The sequence below is a fragment of the Branchiostoma floridae genome, chromosome 2 (assembly GCF_000003815.2).
Source record: "Branchiostoma floridae strain S238N-H82 chromosome 2, Bfl_VNyyK, whole genome shotgun sequence".
NCBI classification, from domain to species: Eukaryota; Metazoa; Chordata; class Leptocardii; order Amphioxiformes; family Branchiostomatidae; genus Branchiostoma; species Branchiostoma floridae.
The window spans coordinates 11300731-11313526 of record NC_049980.1 but is presented as its reverse complement, the minus strand read 5'-3'; the positions used below and the strand labels follow the sequence as shown (position 1 = coordinate 11313526).

General features: G+C 39.4%; 1 protein-coding gene across 1 annotated transcript in view; it reads left to right on the top strand.

The window, feature by feature from the left end:
• Nucleotides 1-12796, top strand: part of LOC118403743 (stress response protein NST1-like) — a 58500-nt gene that overhangs the window by 23810 nt on the left and 21894 nt on the right. Inside the window, exons 2-6 of the mRNA XM_035802547.1 lie at nucleotides 4537-4714; nucleotides 5544-5666; nucleotides 6429-6584; nucleotides 11468-11686; nucleotides 12124-12209. Coding sequence (XP_035658440.1) covers nucleotides 4537-4714; nucleotides 5544-5666; nucleotides 6429-6584; nucleotides 11468-11686; nucleotides 12124-12209 — 762 coding nt within the window. The remainder of the gene's footprint in view (nucleotides 1-4536; nucleotides 4715-5543; nucleotides 5667-6428; nucleotides 6585-11467; nucleotides 11687-12123; nucleotides 12210-12796) is intronic.

Sequence of the window (12796 nt, the reverse complement as noted above, 5' to 3'; positions counted from 1 at the left end):
TGGAGTCGTCAGCTTTGTAATCCCTAGCAGGCCTCAGTTTTCTGTCCTTGGGAAGGGCAGAATAAACCCATTTCATTGGTCATTCTACCCAGGTGAAAATGAGTGCATAGCTTTGGTTAAGAATGTTGTCTTTACATTGAATGTAAAGCCAGAGTTTTTATGTTAGAAGAGAGCCATGCCTAAATCTTGTTAAAGAACATGCCACACATCAAGAGTAGGCGTCCATCCTTGTATGAGTGAATAATAACCTAAACTGGTCTTATGCAGCTTATGTACCAGTACAAAACAAGTTTTTTCCCTGTTGAACCAGTTTGCCAGTGGTGTTTGGATACAAGGCCAAATAGATTTCTTTGTTGAAAATTGGACCTTTGGAGTATTGCCCATTTACAATTATCACAAAACATGAGGTCCAGGTTCAGGTTCAGCCTGGAATCTGATTTTCTGAACCTGAACTGTACCTGTACTTGAATTTTCCTGTACGTGTACTCACCCCTAATGTAAAGCAAACAAAGTGTTGTGACAGTCATAGAATCCTGCCTGTTTCTTACCCATACATTACCAGACCTTGTGTTTGTAGGCCATTTTCTTTTTTTTAAGTTTATTAATTTTAGAACCTACCGCCAGTAAGTAACGGAAAGCTACAGCAATTAGAAATGGTCTTCTAAGAAGAAGTAATTAAGTACAAGGTGAGATCCCTGAGATTTCACCTTGTTGAACATATATTTAGACAATGACTTGGCATTTGCATGACTGACCTTGATACAGTATTTCCTTGGCTTAGATGACATATGTTTTAGGTATTCATACTCTGAGTTTCCAAGAATGCATAGATAATCATTGTTTTCTTTGAAAAAACAAAGCATTACACTTTAATCCTTGTCAAATTTTACAGTGAAACTCTTCCCTTTTGAAGAAATCCCTCATACAGCTATGGTATGTGCAGCAGGTCTTTTACAAACAACTGCTCTTGCTGCCTTAATCATGTGCAAAGTTTCACCTGTGACTATTGTTGAAACATTCAGTCTTCCTGACATTTCTGTGGATGTATTGAAATCTACAACAACAGCATCAGGTAGTGTACAGGCTAGGAGGCCAAAGCAAATGGATTTTGGACAACATCTAATCTGCAGACTTCAGATTTTCTGCAAAAGAAGAAAAAACAAGATGGGCAGAAAAGCAATATGCCTTGATAGTAAATTTTCAAAAATTGAGATCATAAATATTATAACAGGAAATGTTAGGCATTTTACATGTATTACAGCCAAGTGATTTTTCCCTGTGTTCAAGAAGTGCAGAAAGTAACATTAACGTGGTACTTAACAAATTAGCAACCACACTCAAGGCTACCATCAGGGTTGGACAAGTTTTCTAAAATTCACTTGTCCTATCGGGTAAGCACATAAAAAATTTACTTGCCTGAACCAACTTTTCACTTGCCCAAAATTCAAATGACGGTCACTTTTATATGCATTGTCACTTCCAGCAATGGAATTCTTATTATTGCCTTTATTTTTCAATGTTGACCATTTTTAATGCCGTGACTGTAGAAGGTAACAAGTATAAAATCTCACTCAGTGGAAAAATCTTACTTGCCCGATCGGACAAGTGGGGTAGGTCATGCACTTGTCCGATTGACACTTTCACTTGCCCAGAACAATAGGGCTAGTGGACTTGTCCAACCCTGTACCATACTAGTGCCTCATCTATATACAACTACCAAACTAGTTTCACATCTACAACTACCCATGTACCCTCATGGCTGCCTCACTAGTGTTACTTCTGTTCAATCTACAAGAAGAGTGAAGGCTACCACACGGCATATTTTTTTCCAATTTCAGTATTTTCTTGTGATATTTATCATCACTGGAATGAAACAAATTCTTTCATTTAGGCAACAATCAATGCAGGCACTGATGTCATCAATAGCATTTACTTGCTGTGGCCTAAGCAACCTTTATGCAGCTCAATGCATGCACCTTTGCCCCAATACCCAAAGGTCCCTTATCTCCATACACAATGCTGGTGCCAAGCTGGCTGACATTTGATTGGCTTGCTATGACGGCCGTCTGTCTGGCAGAACTAAGCAAAGAACAACAGCTTGCTTGTTTGGTGTTCAACTCAACGCTGTACCAATTGCTGAGAACAGAACAGAAAATAGGCCTCAGTCTCAGCACTGTTAATTGAACACTACTATGAATAGGATGATCTGGTCATTTTTACAAAAGGTTGGGTACTTTTGGACAGGGCTATAGCTTAACAACTTTCTGTCCATGATTTGTATCAGCTATATATATTTCAACATTTGTAACCTTCAGTCATCGATTTATCTAGAGATGCTGATACTGGAGTAGTGATGAAAAAGGAATATTGATACCCCTTTTGATCAGAGCTGTATCACAAGACCATAGCATATTTTGGACAAAAGGTTCAAATATGAGAAGTTCTGCTACAGTGCCAAAGCCCAACCTTGACCGTCACCTACGCACGTACAAAACCATTCCATACAGCCAGAGGTTTGTGAGTTATTGCTGCGAAAACGCATACAAAACATGCGTAGTGAATATACAAACAAATTAAAAACTATGCCTTCATTTTTCATGGATGTAAAAATCAGTAGCTATCCATTGAACATCAGTGTAATGAAGGGCCGACAAATGCCTCATCACCTTGGCAGCATACAAGGTGAAGGTTGGGCCAAAGAGCTATCTTGCAGCTTAGCCTTTCTCGGTGTCAGCTTGCAGTTCAATCTACACAATTGCATGTAATAGATACCAAGGGCATGTTGTGATGAATTGGAAGGTCTAGTATGGTGCTCTAGTCACACATTTGTCACCAGTTTGCTCAATAAACCTACGGTATGAATGATGTAGGGCATCAGTAATGGTGAAATCAAAGTTATATATCAGGGATATTTTAGGTATCAGGCTCCTATGCCCACCTCCCTATAATGTTGAAGACTGCAGACTAATTTCAGCAAAACATGCATCTTCACAATATAGCTGTAACAGCTCTTTGAAAGAATCTAATTTTGATGTGGACCTGTTGCAATTCATGAAAAACAGGGTTTAGATTGAAATTACGGTAAAGACTGCAGACTAATTTTAGCAATACATGCATCTTCATGAAATAACTGTGACAACTCTTTGAAAGAATCTAATTTTGATGTCGTTCTGTTGCATTACTAGAAAAAACAGGGTTTAGATTGAAATTACATAACATCTTGCTGAACATACATGTAATCAGAATGTGCTAAATGGTTCCTACAGTCATTGTAAGAGCAACCTTTTGATGTTATATTCTATTCACAAAGTTTTACATTGTCATGCCCATCAAACAGTATACAAGGCACTAATTTTTTCAATGCTAGAGTTTAGCTCCTCCTTGGTGCTGAAACCATGGCTGCTTTACCAAATAAGTCATCCTATGGATGGACCAGCAAGAATCATTGGATACTGACAAATATGATGCAGATGCATGTGTAGCTTATTATTTGGCATAGCTTCTTCCACACCACAAGTGTGAAATGTTATAAAAACAGCATTATTTTGAACAGGTTACAACAGATTGGAACTTGCTAAACAACTATCAACAACAATTTTATAATAATAAATGAATGAAACCCTATTTGCCAAGTGTTTTAACATAGGTTGTAGGAATGTTAATCTTGTCAAAGCCAGATCATAATTAGATTATATAAGAGCTAAACTTGATACATTTTGCCGTAATGCTGGAGTGATCTTTTAATCTGTACCTAATCTCATATAGAATGTTCTCTTTCAGTGAAAACAATATGCCTCTTTTCTCATTGGGATCAAATTACAGATCTCTAACATGTTTATAGCTGTACTTCTTTATTTCTCTATACACCTAAGGATTTGTAATGAATGGTATGTCATTGATGGGGAAATCAAAGTCAGGGATTGATTGCAGATAAAGTGGTATTTAAGCACACATTAGGGGATCATAACTTTTATTTTGCTGTACCAAACACTTCATCTCCTGTATGATGTTAGTAGTGTTGCTTTACATCCTTCTTTTTGTTATTGTTATATCTGTGATAACAGCAAACTTGACACTGATATTGACATATGGCAGCCATGTTGTTTCCATGCATGAGCCAATAATATGTATATGACTATCAGCCAATGGAAGTACTTTTACAAACCAGATTCAGAACTCAGTGTCGAATTGCGATAGCTATAAAAGAAGCCAAGCAATTTTTGAGTGTCATGCCCCTGTTGCAAATGAGTTTTTGGTCATTCTTTGCCCTGCCACCATTACATTGGATTTGGAAACATTCTATCATCACCTTTATGTCTATCTGCTAATCAATGTATTGTCCAAAATATTTCATGGGTGATATCCGGGATAGACATCATAAATGTATTGTCATATATCTTGTCATATCATAATATCAATCTATGGTGTCTGGATGATGAATAACCATTTTAAAAAGTTATCAAAAGTAACTCCAAACACAATCTGTGAGCAAACACAATGTATTTACAGCATATTTTCTACTTTCCCATTGTACAGCGAATCACCAATGGCTTCCTGTTGTCGGACAAAGTTAGAACATCAGACTCAGAGGAGGACAGGCCCGCACAACCCTCTAAGACCCCCTCGTGGGAGCAGCAACCAAAAGTACAAGACACACCAGATCAGAAGGATGATTCTGGAAGAAAGGAAGAAGGGAATGAGCTGGAAGAAGATGGTATGTGGCCGAGATTTGTGATTTATAAGTGACCAATACATCATTTAAGGCTAGGCCCTTTTATTACTACAACTCAGAACAAAAGATACAAAGAGTAAAAATCCTTGCAGTACCAAGGTCACACACCAGGGGTCTCAAAACCAATGAGCCCCCTGGTTTTGAGGGGGGAATATTCAATATATTGAATTTATTGAATATTCAATATATGATATTCAATATAATTAAATATCATATTCCCAACACTTACCTACATATCAAATACCATCATTGTCCATCCAGACATTCTCAAGTTATGATATGGGAAACACAAAATTACAAACCAGATTCAAAACAATTCCTCCATTACTAATTGAGGTGACAATACAAGATAACATGAAAATTCAGAAAGGAGCAGTTTTGAGAAGCAATTAATGCAATCATGGCCTTTAAGAAATAACCTTACTTACAAATAAGTTAAATGTACATGTATGTCCAACTTCTACACCTGGGCTTGAAGTTGGGCTGAAGAAAATCCATATACATGTACAACTTTCAAAGGAACCAGACTCAAATGGCTCAAGTTTGTTCCAATTCAGACTCCTCTATTCTCTAGCTCCTCCTTGGTGCTGAAACCATGGCTGCTTTACCAAATAAGTCATCTCATGGATGGACCAGCAAGAATCATTAGACTTTGACAAAAATAATGCTTATGCAGCTTATTATTTGCAAAATTGCTTCCATGTATGGTAAGTTTTGTACAACAGAAAAAAAACAGCTTATTCTGGCAGTGCTTGTTCTGTATGATAAGATCAAATCAGACACCACAATATCCTTCACTCCACCTAACAAGGTACCAGGATCAAACAGGTTCTTCCAGAGTCAGGGGGCAAGCACATCACTGCAGGGCCAGCCATACCCCCTTATCAGTGGTACAAGCTGCGGCAGTATACTCTGCTCAAGGGGCTGAGAACTTGTATGGGAAGCTTAACTCTTTGGAGATAAGTGCAAGAAGCAGCGCTGGTTGTTAGATCATATGCATGCAGGGATGCAGTCAATCAATGTGTCACTTTTGATGAATGTAACAATTTACACTGCACAGAAAGGGAGTTTGTTGACAGCCCTTTGGTACTGCATAAAGCACCTCATCTCATGATAGGTTATGAGTATAGCATACAAATCTAACCATAATATTGTATGCAACAACAACAACAACAAAATGATGTAACAAAACAAACATTCATTGACGTAACAAAACAAACGTTCATCGATGTAACAAAACAAATCTAAAAATTTGATGGTTTTGTAAGAAAGGATCTACATTGGAATGTGGCAATATGTTACCATACCTGGGCAGCTGTTCAGTACTATTTCTGTGATCCTTTGCTAGGAAAGACTAGAGTAGCCTTGAAACCATCTTTTTCTTTTTTAAATTGGTGTCAAGGTTAATTTTGAGCCCCCTGGTGGCTGATCTGAGTATGTGGACATGCTGTGGTCTTCGATTTTTTAGTCTCAGCTTATCATTTGAGAATGATTTATGTAGGCTTGGGCTCCATGACAGCAGCTTGTTCATTTCTGTTTTCTTCAACTAAATGGCTGATTCTTTGTGGAGTCACTTCTTGTCATGTCTTGTTCATGTCTTAGCATCGTCATGCCTATGGAAATACTTGAGTGAAGGGTAGAACATCAAACCAGTGGTAGAGGGTCAGGCAAATTGCTCTGCTCTTTTTCTTTTCAGGCAAATGGATCACCCAACCCACTAAGGAAGACAGAAAACTGCAGAAGGAGAGGCGCCGACAGCAGACCAATAACCGAGACCTTGGTTCCCCCAGACAACTGCACACTCGGTGGAGAGACTCCAGCTTTGATAGGGAAGCAAGCGGAAAAGTCAGAGGTAATGAGAACTATTGGATGCTTGCCAATGACTACAACTAGCAGGGGTGTAGACATACAATGTGCTGATCCTTTTATTCTTGCCATGAGGCATGGAGATCCCCTGATGTCTCCCTTTGTAGGAAGAAGGTTTGAATCTTAAAGGTATGATCATATTAGGAAATTAGCATACATGAAAAACAACTGGCATTGATCCTACCTTATAGTAGGGCCTCCTTCGGTCAACATCCGTGACAAGAGCATTGCCATCTATATGTACATGTATACTCATTGCCCTGGAATTATCATTTCACCCTTTGCACCAATACTGGACTAGTGCATCCATATCCAATGTAAAACCCAGATCATTTATTGAGCAAAACATTGTTTGAAAATTTTGAGGTCCCCTTTTGTTTAAAGTAAAATTCAAAGCCTCATTGAAAATTAGACATCCAGAAAATGAGATATTGAACACAAAATTACTAAAGCAACAGATACGTTTTGTTGAGGTCTTGAATAAGAATCATGAGGACTGTTGTTGCAGTAAGTAACCCCCAAGATGATATGTGGTGCTTGTATGTAGTAGAGATTTTATCTGGATTTGTGATATTTTTATATCCCTTTTTTGCTAGATTGCCTTTTTTTTAGAAACACTGCATGGGATTTATAGCTAGTTTTAGAAAGTGTGTCAACACATTTAGACCAGAGTGCTGGTTAACAATTTTGTGTAATATGAGAACAGGTCCACCTGTGCTGACTCCAAAATATTTACACACGTAGTCAGATTTGTCACCAGCCTTCCATTGCAATACGGTAGCCTTCCGGTGAAAAAGTGGTGTTAATTGTAGTGTTTCCATTCAAACGTAGTATCAGACCAGAACAGCAGGTTTTTCTAAGCCCAGGGGAATAGTTGGTAGCCCCAGAGTTAATGCATGCTGGCCAATTGATTTATTTTAGCTAAAGGCTTTCTTCCTGTGTGTAGGTTGCTCTCATGAAGGATGTGTTGCACTGCCATTGTTAGGCCTTGATTGATGTTGGCAGTGTATTCTTACAACCAGGAAACCAAAATGAGTCAATAAAAAACCTGGCTTTAGTCCATCTGTACCGAGAATTAGCAGCAGTAGCACATAGCAACTCTATAGACTTGAAAACTACAAAAAAAAAAATCCAAGTGTACCCCTGAAGTCAACATTAACTTCGTGATTCAACCATCGAGTATTACTTGTAAGACTTTTCTTTTTGTTTTGATGCAATTTGAATCAAACCAAAAGAAAGTTCAAGCCACCACTCATATTGTAGCAGTAAAACGTCACTGCAACACAAAATGGCCTGTGTGTATCGTTAAACTGGTATTAACCGGTTTCTTATTCAGCCACGCTCTTTGTAGTGATTTGCATGTGGGAATAAAGGTAGTGACTTGATAGTCCATTTGGTCGGCATTGATTTGGCCGTAATGGACTATCAGGGAGCATTCCGACACACACAGATCATACGACACCCACACACTGGCTCAGATGGCAAACCAGCAGAAATCCAGGGCAGGTCCCACTTGTCAAGGCATTTTATTTGTGATATGGTGACATTTACAACCCTTTCAACTGCAATGGGCTGTGATGGGTGGAGGCTACACATACTCTCCCGAGCCTACTCCATGTGCTCTCATCTTCTTTCACCAAGTTAGCTTGCCAGCCCCCAGTGCTTACTTTTGTAAGAGTGCAAAGACATGCCTCATCTTTACTCTACATTTCAGAAACGGGAACAGAATACAAATGACCTGCATAATCACAAGAAGGCTACCACATCTGAGACAAAACATTTTCTGTTACCAATGTAGACCCACTTAATATGTTTTCTGTTACCAATGTAGACCCACTTCAAATACAATGTAGTCCTGATCTTTTACAAATACATTAGTTAGGAGCTTGACCCTCACCATTTCTTGGCATACAATATCAGCTGCTCCTCTCTTATTGACTTTGTTGTGAATCACTTAGAGATGATATAGGTTCATGTTAAGTAGGCTGACACTCATCAAATTACAAGACTGACCTAGGGAATCTGATGTTACACAATAATGAGATCAGACCAGACAGTGTAAAGCTTGTTGTGTAATATAGAGCGAGTAAGACTCAATCCCTGTTTTTTCAGTCCAAACTGGCAATATAAGAGTAGTTTTAGAGCTTTTCCTCTATGTAATTAATGAAGTGGCAAAATTATTAAGTACACTGTAAGCATGCAGCTTTGTACAAGCAGTCTTAGCCTAACCATAAAGTACATTTAATATTCATTTAGATCATGCAGATTGTATACTTTGCTGTACAGTAACTGTTCAAATGTCCATTGAAGTGCATCAAAACAAGCTCATGCAATGTATGTATGCAGTACACTTACACATGTACATGTACATTGTGTAAATGTACCCTATGACTGAGAAGAAGTCAGGTGATAACAGATAAAGCCACTTTGCACTAATGTTGCACAAAGCTCTTACCCTGCCTGACATGCAGCATCTCATACACAATGTATAAGGCACATGCCCCTTGCTGCACAATCCTCAAGGTCCATATTCCGTAGGTTGAACATGTACATCTTTAATGGGTCTTATCAAAATCACTTCTGGGAATTTCCCATCCATCCACAAAACGTAGATGCTCGCATGTTTTTTCTCTGCCGCAGTCATTTTCGCCCATTTGTGTATGGAAGGGTGGCAACCAAGGACAAGGGCACGTGAGAGGGTTCCGATTTTACATCCATGCAAACACCTCCGAGCTCTGCTTGGCAAGCCTGCCACACCGCTAATGCCTCTAATTGCACCGCCAGATGCTCGAGGGCTGTGGTGATTTGGCACTAACAACCACTTCTTAATGCACCGTGCACTTCCTAGGCTGCACTCCCCTTGTTCTTGAATGATCAGCCGGGGCATGGCAGTGGTTAAGGATGACGAATTAGTACCCATGACTCTCAGCAGTTGCAGATTTTAACTTGTTGCTCGATGAGTCTTCGGTTAAGATGCAATGCCTAGAGTTCCGGTGCATATTGATCATTTAGTTTCTCTTCTTTGCATGAACAGCAGATTTTACTTAGAGATACAACACATGTAGCATCATCCACATCCACTTACTGTTCATTAAGTGTCCTCATTTAAGTCATTGCATAATCACAGTTTAGGATTGGGAGCAATAGAAGAGATTCTTTTTTTTTTGTCAACTCAAAAATCAAACAAGATGGTTTTGAAAAGAGAATGAAAGGAAACAAAGTGATATGATGAAATAGAAAATATCATGTTAAGATTCGGCTTAAGATAAACGGTTATTGACCCGCCCCAAGGTGAATATGGTGTTACATGTATAAGGCTGGGTCATTTGCTATAGCAATCAAATAAAACCACTGGATTATTATCATATATGCAAACTAACCCATATGAGACATACAAATTCCTTTGATACTGCTTGGAAATTCATTTGCCAAATTTCTGAGAAAATGGATTTTAGTTTGGACCCATGCAGGGACATTATGGATTATGGAAGAATATGCTAATTAGATAATATAATCCATCATGCAGCATGCACATGGAAATCAACAAGAACCAAGCAGTTTCAGCTCAAGTCTGTCAGTGTTAGTGGGCTATCTCCAACAGTCACACTTACTAAAACTGCTGCATGCTATTCATGTTTGTATGAGTGTCCAAATTGCTCAGAGGGAAGACCAACATGTCCTAGTTACCAAAGCACTTTGTAACAAGGCTTCCATTTGCTGGTGTCCTATTTACGTTATCAATTGGGGCTAAAAGCCCAGCAGTTTGTGTTCCCAGCCAAATGCTCAAATGTGGGCCTCCATTGTGCAGACTAATTATTGCAGTTGAGAAGCGTGATTTTGGGTAAGTGGACGAGGGCTTTCCACTGCCACAAGGGCACTTTGGGATATGAAATTTCCATCTCCGTGCAGTGATGAATAGAACATGACAAGTAATCTAGCGTACAACTTGACCTGACAGGCAAGATTTGCACACGGGACTTCAAGAAGGCAATCAGCTGTCACTGTCAAATCTTTATGACCCAAGGCATCATCACCCTCTATGATTGGATGCTGGATCGTTCCCTGCTCTGTAGCTGTCAAGCTGTCTCGGAACTCAGCTACATTTAAAGGGACTGCCTAACTGTTTAAGAGTAAAATTCCTTTCTTTTGGTATCTTAATCATTCATAGCACAGCAAAAGCATGTCTTATATTTGTTGTACAGACTTCCTGGGCAGCTTGGTTGAAGATACCAAGCTGTGTATGAAACATAGTATTACTGTTACAGTAGTTACCTTATTAAGGTTTTCTGTATTTTGGGAGGTAAGGAGAAAGTTATCGTTAGTTTATGATGTTGATAATAAAATATTACTTGATGATATTTTTGCCTTCAAAGTGATCAGCAACATGCCATATAACAGCCATCAATGCCATGTCAGGTTTTAAATTACATTTTGCTCGTCTCTTGTACTCATGACAGACGGCCATTTCTGGATAAATTACATCAAGTTGCTGGGATTTGCCTTTCTATTAGCAACATTTCACCTAAATAAAAATGGAGGTTCTGGGGCATGGAATATTTTTTCTGTTTATTACATGTATTTTGGTCATTTTTACATGCTGGTATGTAGCATGATGTTGGACAATTGATTTTAGGCAGCATAATTTTGGATGAAAGAGAGTTACTTGGCCTGTCTACAGACCTTGGGAAAGTTATCTTGTTTTTGCTTAGAATCTAATCTAATGTATAGGTATGATGACCATGAGAGTTGACTTAATGCATCTTCCTAATACAAATGCATACTAGTTTCATGGCATTAAGTCTAAGTGTGATATCATGTCTTCAAGCAGACATGGTTTTCCATTAAATCATTTTGCTCTTTATCCTACAGGAAAACGGGAGGGTCAGGACAGAGATGACTGGGGCTGGGAAGTCAAGTCTAATGCGAGTGCTCCAGCTGTCTTTGCATCTCCAGCGAAACCACGAGATGCCATCCGCACTCCGACAAGAGAGGACAAACCAAGGGCTACAACCATCAACCACATAAGCATAGCACCCTGGGCGCAGAAGACACCCGTCTCTGTGACAGGAAGCACCACCACGACCACAAGTACACAGTTAGGGGTCTGGGCATCCCCACCTCACAGGCAACATGCCTCAGCACAAAGTGCACCAACAAATGCTGCAAAACCATGTGGAAAGGATAGGAAAACATATGAAAATAAAGGTAAGTTTTAGCAAGGAGGTTGAACTAAGCTATTTTACTGGAAAATTTAGAGGGTGATTTTCATTTTTCTGTTAGCTATCTCTTAAGAGTATTGAGGGCATTCTTTCAGGTGTTGTTATATATGACAAGTGGGACGTTAAATTTCTTCCTCCCTGCATGTACTTTCATCCTTTAATTTGTTTTATGTTATCATTTTTAAAGATTGTGCAAAATAAATAAAATAAAATAAAATAAAATAAAATGTCATTACAGTAAACTGTAACAGTGTAGCATTTATGCTTTTAATTGACTATTTTCTTTTTGAACTGTCTTCCCTCTAGCAACAGGCACTGATGACCTTGACAGTGGCATCGACTTCTCTGTCATGACCTTTCGAGACGAAGACCTCAGTGGCACAGAGGTTCAAGTAAAGGCTCCAACCGACCAGAAGAAAAAGAAAGAAAATTCCTCAACCCAAGCAGATCTCCAAAGCAAAAACACACGTTGTCAAATAACCCTCAACAGCCCTACCAAAAAGGACACACGGGTAAATGATGCAGATGATAGAAATCTACAGAAACCAGCCCGGATGAATCTGTCGATACATGGTTTTAGTAGTGATATTAGCGATAGTGAGAGTGCAAATAGCCATAGCCCAGTGATAGAAAAACAGGATGTAGAAGGTAGTGAGAAAAAGGAAGCTGAGTGTGTGAAAAGTGGGGAGTGTAGTCAAGGAGAAGAAATAGAAGTAGAGAGCACCGGAAAACTAAGTGCCTATTCAGATCCTGTATCAGGGAGCTGTTGGAGGAAGAACCGAAGGCCATTTCGAACTAACCACGAGAAGGTCCAAGCTTGGCGAAACAGAAGCCGCAGGTACCTTGCTGTCCAGCCTCCGAGGGAAAATGGCTACCACCACGACGGAGACGCCGTCTCCACCGAGAGTGACAGTTCGCAGCGCAGCAGGAAGTCCAACCGGAGCGTGCACAGCAATGCCAGCAGTAACGGGGACCGCAG